Below are 15,668 nucleotides of genomic sequence, written 5' to 3'. Positions count from 1 at the left end.
GTGGGTGAGCGGTGTACTACTGTTCCCAGCAGCGACACAGAGCAAAATGCTATACAGGGTGAGCGGTGTACTACTGTTCCCAGCAGACACACAGAGTGGCAGTAAACACAATTCTATATAGTGTGGGTGAGCGGTGTACTACTGTTCCCAGCAGACACACAGAATGGCAGTAAACACAATGCTATATAGTGTGGGTGATCGGTGTACTACTGTTCCCAGCAGAGACACAGAGTGGCAGTAAACACAATGCTATATAGTGTGGGTGAGCGGTGTACTACTGTTCCCAGCAGCGACACAGAGCAAAATGCTATACAGGGTGAGCGGTGTACTACTGTTCCCAGCAGACACACAGAGTGGCAGTAAACACAATGCTATATAGTGTGGGTGAGCGGTGTACTACTGTTCCCAGCAGAGACACAGAGTGGCAGTAAACACAATGCTATATAGTGTGGTTGAGCGGTGTACTACTGTTCCCAGCAGAGACACAGAGTGGCAGTAAACACAATGCTATATAGTGTGGGTGAGCAGTGTACTACTGTTCCCAGCAGCGACACAGAGCAAAATGCTATACAGGGTGAGCGGTGTACTACTGTTCCCAGCAGACACACAGAGTGGCAGTAAACACAATTCTATATAGTGTGGGTGAGCGGTGTACTACTGTTTCCAGCAGACACACAGAGTGGCAGTAAACACAATGCTATATAGTGTGGGTGAGCGGTGTACTACTGTTCCCAGCAGTGACACAGAGTGGCAGTAAACACAATGCTATATAGTGTGGGTGAGCGGTGTACTACTGTTCCCAGCAGCGACACAGAGCAAAATACTATACAGGGTGAGCGGTGTACTACTGTTCCCAGCAGACACACAGAGTGGCAGTAAACACAATTCTATATAGTGTGGGTGAGCGGTGTACTACTGTTCCCAGCAGACACACAGAGTGGCAGTAAACACAATGCTATATAGTGTGGGTGAGCGGTGTACTACTGTTCCCAGCAGCGACACAAAGCACAATGCTATACAGGGTGAGCGGTGTACTACTGTTCCCAGCAGACACACAGAGTGGCAGTAAACACAATGCTATATAGTGTGGGTGAGCGGTGTACTACTGTTCCCAGCAGCGACACAGAGCACAATGCTATACAGGGTGAGCGGTGTACTACTGTTCCCAGCAGCGACACAGAGCACAATGCTATACAGGGTGAGTGGTGTACTACTGTTCCCAGCAGACACACAGAGTGGCAGTAAACACAATGCTATATAGTGTGGGTGAGCGGTGTACTACTATTCCCAGCAGCGACACAATGACCAGGGGACCCTGGCTAGCCTGGCTGGAGAGAGAACTACCCTGCCTGCCTACCCAAAGCTAAACCCACAGACAAATGGCGGAGAAATGACGTGGATCGGGTATTTATTTACCCGAACCACGTGACCCGTTCGGCCAATCAGAGCGCGTTCGGGTCCGAACCACGTGACCCGTTCGGCCAATCACAGCGCTAGCCGAACATTCGGGTAACGTTCGGCCATGCGCTCTTAGTTCAGCCATATGGCCGAACTCGAACATCACCCGAACAGGGTGATGTTCTGCAGAACCCGAACAGTGGCGAACACTGTTCGCCCAACACTAAGCCAGAGTGGTCACAGAGAAAAGAACACTAGGGGAATTAACCAAAACAGGTATACAGACACAATAAATTACCAGGCAGGTTCAAATTTCTTACCACTGTATAGAATATAAATATAGAAAAAAAGCCTCGCCTAGATTTGAGCTTTTTAGATTAAACTGCAACAAAAAGCTGTGAATGGTTATGTGATCTAAAAAGTCCAAACTAAATAGTTTTCTTCTCAATACGTGTTAGCAGAATGTAACCAATATGAGCTGCCATAAGGAAAATGACAATATATATAGTGAACCTATTAGCTTCTTTATCAGAAGCCCATATGTTTCCATTGTCTAGGCACAATGGCAAGTACATGAAATGTTATTCTAGGCATTCTGGAAAATAAAAGCAGAAGCATTAGTTGACTTGGTAAAAGGAAGAACATCCATCTGGACTTAATTACTGCAGAACTGTTTTGCTTTGCCATTGCCAAAAACGGCATGCCTATCAGCTGTGCCCTTGGCTCTGTGTCATGCATATATTGTTTCATAAATCATCCTGAAATTATAATGCTTTACAAGACAAAAGAGAACATACTGTATTTCAGGAATTGATATTAATATAATTCTACGCTACTATGTAATAATCTTTTCTTAAACTTTTGCTTTGACAAAAACACTGGTTACCAGACATTCTGAACAAATGTGATAGACTCATAGGTCAAAGAACATTTTGGGTTGAAAATGTCACACCTATTTACCAAAGCAGTACTGTCATTAGGACCTGTTGCCAGGAAACACAAAAGCAACATTACTCCTTTGACTGAATACTGAATAATGTTTGGAGATCATTTCACTTGTACATGACAGCTGACTATACAAAAAGTTACACAGCTTCAATAAATGGAAGGATTTGCCTGTAGATTAATAGCTTCTGTTAATTAGAACAGTTACACAAATGTTTTCAAATTTAATTAATATCTTAGAAGGAAAGAAGTCTTTGTCATTGTTATTTAAATATATATTTTTTGTATTATTTGTATTATTTTTTTAATCACAGTGGGGTGGGATGTCAAAGGAATCTATCATATCTTCTCAAAAGGCTATGAATGGTAAAACAGTTCACATTCATTGATCTAAGTCCCCGTATAAATAACCGCAGCCGTCTATGAGACGACACTGCTATTCACAAAGAACGTCCACGCATCACCTCCTCTATGCGTAGTATTACTACACATCAGAAAGTGAGCAGCGAGGACATCTTGTGCCCAAAAATTAAAATTACATCTACATTTTTTTTTCAATAAAGGACCTACTTTTAACTTCTTTTTACATATTAAATCAACCCCTGACCTCCCACACTCCCCAATGGTTACCCAAAAAATGTTTTTTGAAAAAATATAATTTACAAATAAAAAAAACAAACATAAATAGTTACCTTAGGGACAGAACTTTTTTAATATGTATGTAAAGATAGTATATTACTATTACTTTATAAATTATGGGCTTGTAATTAGGGATGGACGCAAAATTAAAAAAATGCTCCTTCATTTTCAAATATAATATTGGCGCCATACATTATACTGTGGAAAAATTTTAAACGGTGCAATAACCTGGACAATTGGGCAAATAAACTGTGTGGGTTTGTATTACGTTAGCATGTATTATTTTAAAACTATAATGGCCGAAAACTGAGAAATAATGATTTTTTTCAATTTTTATCTTATATTTCCTGTTAAATCATTTTTATAAAAAAAAAAGAATTCTTAGCAAAAGTAACCCCCCAAAGAAAGCCTAACTGGTGGCGAAAAAAACAAGATACACATTGTTTGATTGTGATAAGTAGTAATAAAGTTATAGGCAAATGAATGGAATTAGCGCTGACAGGTGAAAATTGCTCTGGATTTTTGAGGGGAAAAACCCTTCAAGGTTAATCGGCTAATTATTATTATTATTATTTATTGTATTTATAAAGCACCAACATATTACGCAGCGCTGGACAATAAATATATACAATGATACAAGGATGACAGACATAGGGTTATACACATAGAACAAAGTTATACATGCAAATTTTACAAAATACATGATCGTGCAATATGGGCTGGTTAGGTAGGCCCAGTAATACAAGTACAGGCTGTCATAGGACAGGAGCACATGATCCTGTAGATTACACTAGGGAGTGGAGGACCCTGCCAGAGGCTTACAATCTAAAGGGAGGGGTGGAAACACTAGGTGGGGCTGTTAAATATTCCTTAGAGAGTTACTGTGTGGTAGGAGGTGGGTAGGCCATCATAAAGAGGTAGGTTTTGAGGGCTTGCTTGAATGTGTTGAAAGAGGGAGCAAGTCTGATGGGTGGTGGAATGGCATTCCAGAGAGTGGGGGCAGCTCTTGAGAAATCCTGCAGGCGGGCATGGGAGTGTAAAATGCGTGGGGTGGTGAGGCGAAGGTCGTTGGAGGAACGGAGGGGGCGACCTGGTGTATACCTGTGAACAAGCTCCGAGATGTAGGTAGGGAAGGTTTTGTGCACAGATTTATACGCCAGGCATAGAATCTTGAAACCTATCCTGAAACGGATAGGGAGCCAGTGCAGGGATTCACAAAGGGGAGATGTGGATGCAGAGCGGTGCGAAGAATGGATGAGTCTTGCAGCCGCGTTCATCACTGATTTAAGGGGGGCAGTGCGTTTCAGGGGGAGGCCAGAAAAGGAGGGAGTTACAGTAATCAAGGCGGGAGATGATGAGGGCATGGATGAGCAGTTTGGTCGTGTCTGGGGTTAAGAAGGGGGAGGCCAGAAAGGAGGGGGCTAATGAACAGAGCGAGTACAACAGTTGTAAATGCTTGTCAAGATTCATACTTTCAATGCCAAATAAATAAATACACACAGCAAATCAGCTCTTTTTTATAGCAGATCCCACCATTTCATTTTTCTCTGGTCAAAGCAAAAACCCCAAATGACAGAAGAATCACAATAAGTTACCATAAGCCACTTGCTATGTGACCTATTTTCAAACTCTAGAAATATTAGTCCAGCTATTTTAAACACTCCAGTCTTGTAACCCACAAGTCCTGAAATGAGAAAGATCCCAAAAGAAAAGTGTGAGCTGCCCAGTGAGTGACCTAGACAGTGAGTTATATAAAATAACCACTGTCTTGTAGCCTATAGTTAAAGCTAGTGCACAAGTCCATCCTAAAGCAGACAACAGTTTAATTAAGTCAAATGAAAATAAAAATATAATTGTGTCAAATCACCCCCAACACACACGAGCTCCTAATATGAGGAGACTCACTGTATGATTAAGCCTAAATGGCCTGGTCTGTGAGGTACTTGAGGTACTTATGGTTGGTAACGTCCCACCTTACTAAGAAATGTGATCCAATTGCACTTTTAACAACTTTCATGCAGAAGCTTTTACTAAGGATGAGCGAGAATGCTCTTGCAAAAGGCGAGAATGTCCTGCAGCATGGGGATTAGCTCACCTGGCCACCACCTGCATTCCAATGTGGTCTATGGTGCATTCCATCAGCTTACACTTCCACATTCAGAGCAATTTAACTGCACTTGGTGGATAAAACCATAAAAATGCACTTACTAGAGGATGGGTGTCCTCCGCATATAGTACTGGTTAGTAAGGCAGCTGTTTCCAGGTGCTGCACTCCAGCTGGACTCCAGCTCACATTCACCTTCAGCTATCAAACCACATGCCAACACTGAAACACTCCTCCAATGGATTAAATGGGATCATGTGATAACTCTGGTAAGTCTGCGACCACCTGTAGCTTTCCCCTACATGTTTCATTACTTGGTAACTCATCAGGGGCATACCTCTGAAACCATGTTATGCTTACTGGAACCAAAGCTGCCTTTACCCCTTTTAAAGTGCACCTATCATTGGCAAGGTTTTTGTAGGTATAGATAAAAACATTAAATCTAGGGAAAAAACATACCTGATCAATTCAATAATTTTGCTTTGGCTCCTCAGCTGGTGCAGCTCTAAGAATAAAGTGCCCTGCTAGTTCTACATCTACTCCACATGATTATGCACACAGCCTGTTCCTTCTAACCCAATGTAACACTGCTCCTTCCCTTTGGACATTATTGCATGAAAACATACATGAGCACAAGGGGTGCAAGATGAGAGAGGAGGGGCCAAAAAGGTGCCATAAGGGAATGTGAGGGAAGGCAGCAGGTACTAGTAACGGAACTACTGCTTACATTCACTTAGTCCAGGGAAAAAGGTGTTCTTTAAGGTGCAGATATATATCGGGCTGTTAGCAAGTATCAGAAGATACTATTATGCACCCAGATAACTGGTAATAATGGAAAGTAATGCACTAAACACTGAATTTAAAATGCTCAAAGCAGAACAATATTCATAAATACCAAACTGATAATGACTGTGTGTTCATTCTTTAGCGGTTCCTTCAGAACTTGACTTTATTTCACTACACATGTAAAAAATACAAACAAGGTTCCCTAACAAAAAAGTTGTAATCCTCTCAAATGAGCTATGTGTACACCTGTTGGCAATGATCTGTATTTTGTTTTGTTTTTGGACAAAATAATAATAATTAAAAAATAAGCTTAAAACAGATGACCACCATTAATCAATTACCATAATAAGCTGCCACAGCAACACAGAAGTAAAATGTATAAAATTTCTGAGAACTGTGATGTGGGTAATACTGTGCTGCAAATGCTGCTTGGGTATGAATACAACATATACACTGAACAATTTGACATTATAAGCTAATAAATCCTGTCTGACGGCTGTCTATTTCAGATGAGCAAATACAATTCGACATTGTTAATAGGTAATCATCCCTAACAGCCTTGGAATAAAAATAAACTGGGCATTATACCTCCAGGCCTCGCTAGTAAGCAATGAAACAAGCATTATGACATTTCAAAGAAATTAAAACGAGCTACTATGATGAGAGAAACCTTAAGGAAAACACAAAATAAAGCATCAACCAAACTGTGGATTTCAAATTGGAATATTGCTCCTGGACACGGCACAATAGCAATGCAACCACTAAAGCTGAAAGATGTAAACACATTTGTTTCCTATCTTCTCAGCTGATAGCTAATTCTCAGCTGATAGCTAATTCTCAGTAATACTAAAGGAAAATACCATCAAAAAAGCAAATACAAATAAATAAATAAATAACGTTTTCCTCTCATGGAAACCGCTCTAAATATTTACATTTCTGTTTGAATGGTGCCTAATAAACAAAGGTAACCCAGGTATTGTTTCTAGCTAATGTTCAACTAATTAGAAAAGCTTAATTAAAATTAAGCAGATGGCAATAAGGACTGTAGACGCTATTTCTACTCTATGGTGCATTTATATACAAGCTGGATTCACTTGCTAAGGTTGGAAAGAGTGGAGAAGCTGGATTAGGATATTTTAAATTTATCAGGTGAAAAAGTTTGCAACAGTTGACTGGGTCATATCAGCACTTAGTAGTTTGCTAAAAGCTTAGTAAACTAACAGTAGCACAGCAGCCGCTCTTAGAACTTCTTGTAATAAGTTAATTCTAGGCTGGATTTACTGAAGATAACTTCTTGATGTGAGTGCTGCATGCAACTGTGATATAATAATTCATGAAAATCCGCTATACAGTGTAGATGCAAATTGAATAGTCTTTGATTCCGAATGTAACATAAAAACAATGTAATCAATGCAAGCAGCAAAGATCTAAATACACATTGCTGGCCAGCTATGATAATGGTCATTTACCACACACATCCAACCTAACACAAGATCTCTATGGGCTCTTCAAGCAAGAGATTGTTAGTTGCAAACTGCAGCCAAACTCAACCTAACTGATTAGTAGTGATAGTAATGGTTAAGGCAATGTTCCAGTTGTTAAAACAGCAGTTCAAAGTACAGTAGCTTAGATTCACTCTTGCATAGTCAACATCAATGGGGGCATTACAGATCATGAAAGATGCTATGGAAGGCGCATGCACAAGTTCATATATTAAGTGGAAGCAGAGGCCACAGTGTGTAGCCAGCAACAACTACTTAATAATTAAGTTTGCATTGTGGAAGCACTGTTCCTGCTTTTGCAGACTCACCACCTTCTATATGAGTATGTATCAAGGCAAGTGATTGCGTCCCAGCCTTTATAGACACGTCTATAGATGGTGGGTGGGTGCATCTCTTGTGGCTCTATCCAGATTGCTCCTCATCATGTCTGTGTGCTGAAAGGTCTTGCCACTGACTAGTATCCCAAGTCCTGTTTCTCAGGCAACTTTGCACAGGAACCAGGAAGTGCAGCTAACAATGGGAGAAAGGAGTTTGGCAACTGCAATAGCATAAAAGCAAATTCACTATCCTTTCAACAATCTTTGCTATATTCTGATTTGGTCAAGGTCAGGCAACTGGGGAAACAAATCCAATCCAAATTCCTTGGGTCTCTTATTTTCTCCACTATACTTCAACCTTAGTAAATCAACCCCACTGAGATTGTATCCAAATGTTTGTTCAGCTTTTCAGCTCCCTCTGTCAGCTCCCAGCTCACTAGGCAGACAGCATGACTAAATTGCTCAGTGCTGTCTGCTTCCATGCCCACAGAAAGAGAAATGACACAAAAAGTTGAAAATATGAAGTAACAAAGGATTCTTGGTGCAATGTCTTGCTAAAAATTAAAAAGACAAAAAGCATCCCTGATTAAGCACAGAGCATGGTATAAATATGTAATGCAAGAATATTTATTTAAAAACTGTTCTTTTCACTTTAAAGAAAACTTTAAACATATAATGTATATACAATGCATAAATACTCACTGGTCCAAACGCATTACTGTCAAAGCTGTGTTTAAGATGGTCACCTTCAACCCATATATGCCCACAAGGGATCTTGACATATCTTGTCTTATATCCAATTGCTCTGTTACCAGCAAAATAAATATAACCAATTAGATATACTTATATACACTACAATATGTACAAAAGGATTAATTATTCAATCAATTAAAATACATTTAAGCTAGTCAATCACATATGCCTCATTAAAGGTAGGAATGTGCCATATGGGCATAAATGCTGGAGAATATTTGCTCACAAATTTAAACTTAGAATATCACCTAGATGAATAACAAAACATTTGTACATTATTCATAAAGTCCAGCTGGATGTGACTTATTTTTCTAGACATTGCATATCTCAGGTAAAGTTAATGCTCTGGAGCTAATGCAATGGAAGAAAGTTTCAGTAAGTATATTTAGTAAATATATTTGTGTTTTAGAAACACTGAAGCATAGTCACTAACCAGTGATAAAATTGCCATCAGTGATGAGCAACGGATGAATTCAGAATAGGTTTTATTTGGAGTTCATCCAGGTAATTAGCACACCTGAGTGGGGAGGCGCGGGAGGGTTAAACTTTCCCAGCAGCCTTTTGCCTTAATCCGCCCTACGCTGCGTTCCAATTTACAGTCACAAGGCTACTGCACTTCCTCCTTTCGGGTTAAGGAGGAAGTTCCGGTAGTCATGTGACACGTGAATTGGAATGCAGTGTGGGACGCACCATGGGACGGATTAAAGCAGAAGGCTCCTGGGTAAGTTTAACCCTACCCCCACTCAGGTGTGCCAATTACCTGGATGAATTACGAATAAAACCTATTCGGAATTCGTCCGTTGCTCATCACTGATTGCCATGTACAGGCGGCATTGAACAATTTCACCTGTACTTAACCTCCTTGGCGGTAGCCCCGTGTGTGACATGGGGTAAGCCGCCGGAGGGTGCCGCTCAGGCCCTGCTGGGCCGATTTACATAATTTTTCTTTTTTGCTGGACGCAGCTAGCACTTTGCCAGCTGCGCCAGCACACTGATCGCTGCCGCCCCGCTCCCGATCGCTGCTATCCGTTGCGGTGCGCGCCCGCCCCCCCCCCCCCAGACCCCGTGCGCTGCCAGGCCAATCAGTGCCAGGCAGTGCCGAGGGGTGGATCGGGACTCCCAATGACGTCGATGACGTCATCCCGCCCCGTCGGAAATCCCGTTCTTTGAACGGATTTCCTGATCGGAGACCGCCGAAGGCGATCGAAGCGGGCGGGGGGATGCCGCTGAGCAGCGGCTATCATGTAGCGAGCCCTGGGCTCGCTACATGATTTAAAAAAAAAAAAAAAAAAACTGCTGCACACCCTCCTGGCGAAATTTTTCATACCGCCAGGAGGGTTAAAGAGAACCTCCATCTGAAAAAGAAAAATCCATCTGTGCTGCTGTAATGAAAAGTTATATTTACCTCCAGAGTCTTGTCCCACAACGCGGCCCCCAAGTCCCTGCATCACTCCACTTTTGCCGCTTGGCACCGCCTTCCCCTCTCATTCGAGAAAAAGGCCAAGCTATTTACTGCATTCAATTGCCGGGCATTTTTTCTCAGAGGAGAGAGGGGAGTCGGGGCCAAGCGGCGGAAGTGGAGTGATGCGGGGACTTCGGAGCCGCTTCGTGGGACAAGACTCCAGAGGTAAATATAACTTTTCATTAAAGCAGTGCAGATGGATTTTCTTTTTTGGATGGAGATCCTCTTTAAGCCACCAAAATAGTGCATATTGCACATTTACCACAACCCATCTTTAGAGGTGGCTCGAACCTCCAATTTTCGGTTTGCGAACCTCGAAAGAAAACTTCCGCAAAAGTTCGGTTTGCGCGAACTTTTGCGAACCACAATAGACTTCAATGGGGAGGCGAACTTTGAAAACTAGAAACACTTATGCTGGCCACAAAAGTAATGGAAAAGATGTTTCAAGGGGTCTAACACCTGGAAGGGGGCATGGCGGAGTGAGATACATGCCAAAAGTCCCCGGGAAAAATCCGGATTTAACGCACAGCAGCGTTTCAAGGGCAGAAATCACATTGCATGCTAAATTGGAGGCCTAAAGTGCTTCAAAACATCTTGCATATGTACAGTGGAGGAAATAATTATTTGACCCCTCACTGATTTTGTAAGTTTGTCCAATGACAAAGAAATGAAAAGTCTCAGAACAGTATCATTTCAATGGTAGGTTTATTTTAACAGTGGCAGATAGCACATCAAAAGGAAAATCGAAAAAATAACCTTAAATAAAAGATAGCAACGGATTTGCATTTCATTGAGTGAAATAAGTTTTTGAACCCCTACCAACCATTAAGAGTTCTGGCTCCCACAGAGTGGTTAGACACTTCTACTCAATTAGTCACCCTCATTAAGGACACCTGTCTTAACTAGTCACCTGTATAAAAGACACCTGTACACAGAATCAAGCAATCAAGCAGACTCCAAACTCTCCAACATGGGAAAGATCAAAGAGCTGTCCAAGGATGTCAGAGACAAAATTGTAGACCTGCACAAGGCTGGAATGGGCTACAAAACCATTAGCAAGAAGCTGGGAGAGAAGGTGACAACTGTTGGTGCGATTGTTCGAAAATGGAAGGAGCACAAAATGACCATCAATCGACCTCGCTCTGGGGCTCCATGCAAGATCTCACCTCGTGGGGTGTCAATGGTTCTGAGAAAGGTGAAAAAGCATCCTAGAACTACATGGGAGGAGTTAGTGAATGACCTCAAATTAGCAGGGACCACAGTCACCAAGAAAACCATTGGAAACACATTACACCGCAATGGATTAAAATCCTGCAGGGCTCGCAAGGTCCCCCTGCTCAAAAAGGCACATGTGCAGGCCCGTCTGAAGTTTGCCAATGAACACCTGAATGATTCTGTGAGTGACTGGGAGAAGGTGCTGTGGTCTGATGAGACCAAAATAGAGCTCTTTGGCATTAACTCAACTCGCTGTGTGGAGGAAGAAAAATGCTGCCTATGACCCCCAAAACACCGTCCCCACCGTCAAGCATAGGGGTGGAAACATTTTGCTTTGGGGGTGTTTTTCTGCTAAGGGCAAAGGACAACTTAATCGCATTAACGGGAAAATGGACGGAGCCATGTATCGTGAAATCCTGAATGACAACCTCCTTCCCTCTGCCAGGAAACTGAAAATGGGTCGTGGATGGGTGTTCCAGCACGACAATGACCCAAAACATACAGCAAAGGCAACAAAGGAGTGGCTCAAGAAGAAGCACATTAAGGACATGGAGTGGCCTAGTCAGTCTCCGGACCTTAATCCAGTAGAAAACCTATGGAGGGAGCTCAAGCTCAGAGTTGCACAGAGACAGCCTCGAAACCTTAGGGATTTAGAGATGATCTGCAAAGAGGAGTGGACCAACATTCCTCCTAAAATGTGTGCAAACTTGGTCATCAATTACAAGAAACGTTTGACCTCTGTGCTTGCAAACAAGGGTTTTTCCACTAAGTATTAAGTCTTTTATTGTTAGAGGGTTCAAAAACTTATTTCACTCAATGAAATGCAAATCAGTTGCTATCTTTTATTTAAGGTTATTTTTTCGATTTTCCTTTTGATGTGCTATCTGCCACTGTTAAAATAAACCTACCATTGAAATGATACTGTTCTGAGACTTTTCATTTCTTTGTCATTGGACAAACTTACAAAATCAGTGAGGGGTCAAATAATTATTTCCTCCACTGTATACATCAATTAGGTAGTGTAATTAGTGTACTGCTTCACACAGAGACTAAATTCACTGTGTGATACAGCTATTTGTGTAGTGACGGCCGTGCTGGACTGGTGCGCACCATAACGAGAGTGCAGGAGATGGCGGTTTTCAAGCCCATATGGTCGGGCTGAGGTAGCTGAATGACAGAACAACAGTGAACAGTGAACAGTGAGTGTCCAGCTGATCGAACTTGGTCTGTCCACAATGAAGCAACGACCTTATTATCTATCTTCTTGGGTCAGGTGTGCCCCCCAACCCCAACACACTCATTTAGCCAGTCATTGCTTCATTGTGATACGCAAGCCCCTTCACCGTGGCAAGGTAACGATCACGAGGGAGAATTGACACATGTACATGCCTTTTATTTTGTTGTTGCAGCCGCAGTGCAGCCAGAAAAATTAGGTAGGCATGTGCATGCACCAGAAAAATTATTATAGCGGTCGCTGCTAGCAGCGGCCCTAAAAATTAAGGAATCCACCTGGAGTCCTGGGCCCTGTTGGTGGTGGCGGAGAAGGCAGTCAAGTGGTCTGCAGGCAGAGATGCTGTGTGGGGACCGACTTAGTCTTGGAGCAGGCAGTCACATGGCGTGCAGGCAGAGAGGCTGTGTGTGGGGACTTACTTAGTCTTCGGGCAGGCCTGACCATGCTTTGCAGACCAGGCATCTGTGGTCAGATGGATCTTTGACCCAATGCTGTGTGCCAGAGATGTCACTACTTGCCTTTCAACATCACGGTAAAGTTCAGCTTTGTCCCGGATTCCTGGACATTGGTCTCCAGAGTCTGCTGATACTGAGTGGAATCCATGTGTTCCTCAACTTTGACAAGATTCCCAGTCCCTACACTGGCCACACAGCCCCACAGCATGATGGAGCCACCACCATATTTTACTGTAGGTAGCAGGTGTTTTTCTTGGAATGTTGTGTTGTTTTTCTCCATGCATAATGCCCCTTGTTATGCCCAAATAACTCAATGTTAGTTTCAGCAGTCCACAGCACCTTATTCCAAAATGAAGCTGGCTTGTCCAGATGTGCTTTAGCATACCTTAAGTGGTTCTGTTGGTGCTGTGGGCAGAGAAAAGGCTTCCTCTGCATCACTCTCACATACAGCATCTACTTGTGTAGAGTGCGCCGAATGGTTGAACGATGCACAGTGACACCATCTGCAGCAAGATGATGTTGTAGGTCTTTGGTGCTGGTCTGTGGGTTGACTCTGACTGTTCTCACTATTCGTCACTTCTGTTTTTATCTGAGATTTTTTTTGGTCTGCCACTTCAAGCCTTAACTTGAACTGAGCCTGTGGTCTTCCATTTCCTAAAAATGTTCCTAACTGTGGAAACAGACAGCTGAAATCTCTGAGACAGCTTTCTGTATCCTTCCCCTAAACCATGATGGTGAACAATCTTTGTCTTCAGGTCATTTGAGAGTTGTTTTTAGCCCCCCACATTGCTGCTCTTCTGAGATAATTAAGACAACATATTTCGCAGTGCTTTACAAAACACAGTAATACAGCACAGGGAACACAGGTACAACCCAAAAAAAATATACAGCAGAGTCTCAAGCAGCACAAATATTGCAACAAAAACAGTAAAAATTAGGAGGATGACCCTGCCCTTGCGAGCTTACAATCTAAAGGGTAGTGGGAGACACACTAGGTAAGGAGACTTGGGGGGAATGGATGAGGCAGTGAGCCTTTGCCTCTGATTATACTGTGAACAAATAAGTAAACAGGGGCTAAAAAATGTTATAAGCTTGTCTGAAAAGGTGTGTTTTAAGAGTGCATTTGAAAATGTCCAGGTTTGGAGCATGACGTACAGGCTGTGGAAGAGAGTTCCAAATAAGGGGTGATGCTTGTGTAAAGCATCATGCGGGCATGAGAGGAGTTTATCAGCTTAGAGGCCAGGAGAATTGGGAGGAGCAAAGATTGCTGGAGGGACAATAGCTAGAGATTAGTGAGGAGATGTATGGAGGGAACAACTCGTGAAGGGCTTTGTATGTTAGAGTCAGGAGTTTGAGCTTGATCCTCTGGGTAATGGGTAGCCAGTGGAGTGAACGGCACAGTGGGGCTGCATCAGAGGAGCGTGTGGAAAGGTGAATGAGGCGTGCAGCTGAATTTAGAAGGGATTGGAGAGGTGCTAGCCTGTTTTTTTGTTAAAGCTGCAGAGTACTAAATTGTGAAAAATTGCCTGGTCACTAGGGGGGTGTAAGCCTGTGGTCCTCAAGTGGTTAAGTAAGCCCCAGGTAAGTATGGAACCTGAGAAGCTTCTCATCTCAGGTTCCCTGTAAAGATTATTTCTTGTATAACCAATACTGAGTACAGCTTACTAAACAAATCACGGAAGCCAGGCTTCTGACACAAATACAGTTTTCAAATAAAACTAAAACTATCACCTAGTAAAGACAACATAAGATAAGATTTTATTTCTTTGAAACTTCATGATATTTATGTATGTACCTTAGAAAATAAAGAAATAGGTGATACAGATGTAAACAATTGAGCATGGTTTGTAAGACACTTTCTTGGATAACCTTACGAATTTCAGCAATGTCCATAGAGAGCCAGCCAGAAAATCAATACAAATTTCTATTTTATTAAATATTATTTATCAACATTGACAGACAGTAAGGAATTTTAGGACTGCATTGGAGATGTGAAGGACAAGTCTACTACTAGAGCTAAACTTGTCACAAAAAAAAGACAATGCCTTGTATACTTTAAGACAAAAATCCAATCATCTTATATTAGATTTCACAGTGGCAAACAGGGAAATAGCTTTCAAAGTACACTAAATGAGTCTTTTCAGGCTGGTGGGTTGTAGGTAACATTCACGGGATCACAACCAGCAGCGTACAATGTAAAGTGCAAAGCACTGTGGAGAAATGTAATCTCTGGAAAAGAATCCTTGCTATCCCAATGGCAAAAGCTTTAATTGGGCACACAACCTGACACAGCATGTGCTCATTAAAATTTAAATGAGCTCTCTTGATATGTGTGCTATATCATGATTGCTGTTGTGGAGGCCTCACAGGGCTCAGGGTAACAGAAGGTAGCAATGTAGAAAAGCAAATTAAAGCAATAACACTGGTCTTCTTTGGAAGAAGTACCTTGCAAACACATAATAGCAGGAGATCATATTAAAGCTAAGCATGTAAAGGAGTAGTAGTAATATTAGACTGTGACACTTATTACACAGACCTTTCTATAAATTTGTGATTAATTATATGTAGCTAGCAATGCATAAAAACATTGTAGATTATTTAGCATTCCACTCCCATGTATTTCTCTAGTTATATATACTGTATAATTACTCTTAGAAAAGACTAGTCCACTAGATATAAAATTCAGGACAAGAAAGTAAGAAATAAAACATGTTATACTAGACAGAGTAAATAAAAATGCAGGCGCTGGGAAAAACACATATTAGTATATAATATTGCTTGGAAGAATTATAATTTTGTCTTCAATTTCTGCAATCTAATATTTATTAATATACGAAATGAGAGTAAAAAAAAATAGCAGC

The 15,668-nt window shown here is 41.8% G+C and overlaps 1 protein-coding gene across 2 annotated transcripts in view; it reads right to left on the bottom strand.

Annotated features, from left to right (window-relative positions):
* IMMP2L (inner mitochondrial membrane peptidase subunit 2) overlaps positions 1-15,668 on the bottom strand; it is a 1,449,658-nt gene that overhangs the window by 296,740 nt on the left and 1,137,250 nt on the right. For both annotated transcript variants that reach the window (XM_068276511.1, XM_068276513.1), the window contains exon 5: positions 8,394-8,496. In XM_068276511.1, coding sequence (XP_068132612.1) covers positions 8,394-8,496 — 103 coding nt within the window. The remainder of the gene's footprint in view (positions 1-8,393; positions 8,497-15,668) is intronic.

This window comes from Hyperolius riggenbachi, chromosome 3 (genome assembly GCF_040937935.1).
Source record: "Hyperolius riggenbachi isolate aHypRig1 chromosome 3, aHypRig1.pri, whole genome shotgun sequence".
Taxonomy (NCBI): domain Eukaryota; kingdom Metazoa; phylum Chordata; class Amphibia; order Anura; family Hyperoliidae; genus Hyperolius; species Hyperolius riggenbachi.
Note: the sequence above shows the minus strand (reverse complement) of the source record. Positions and strands in the feature narration are given on the sequence as shown.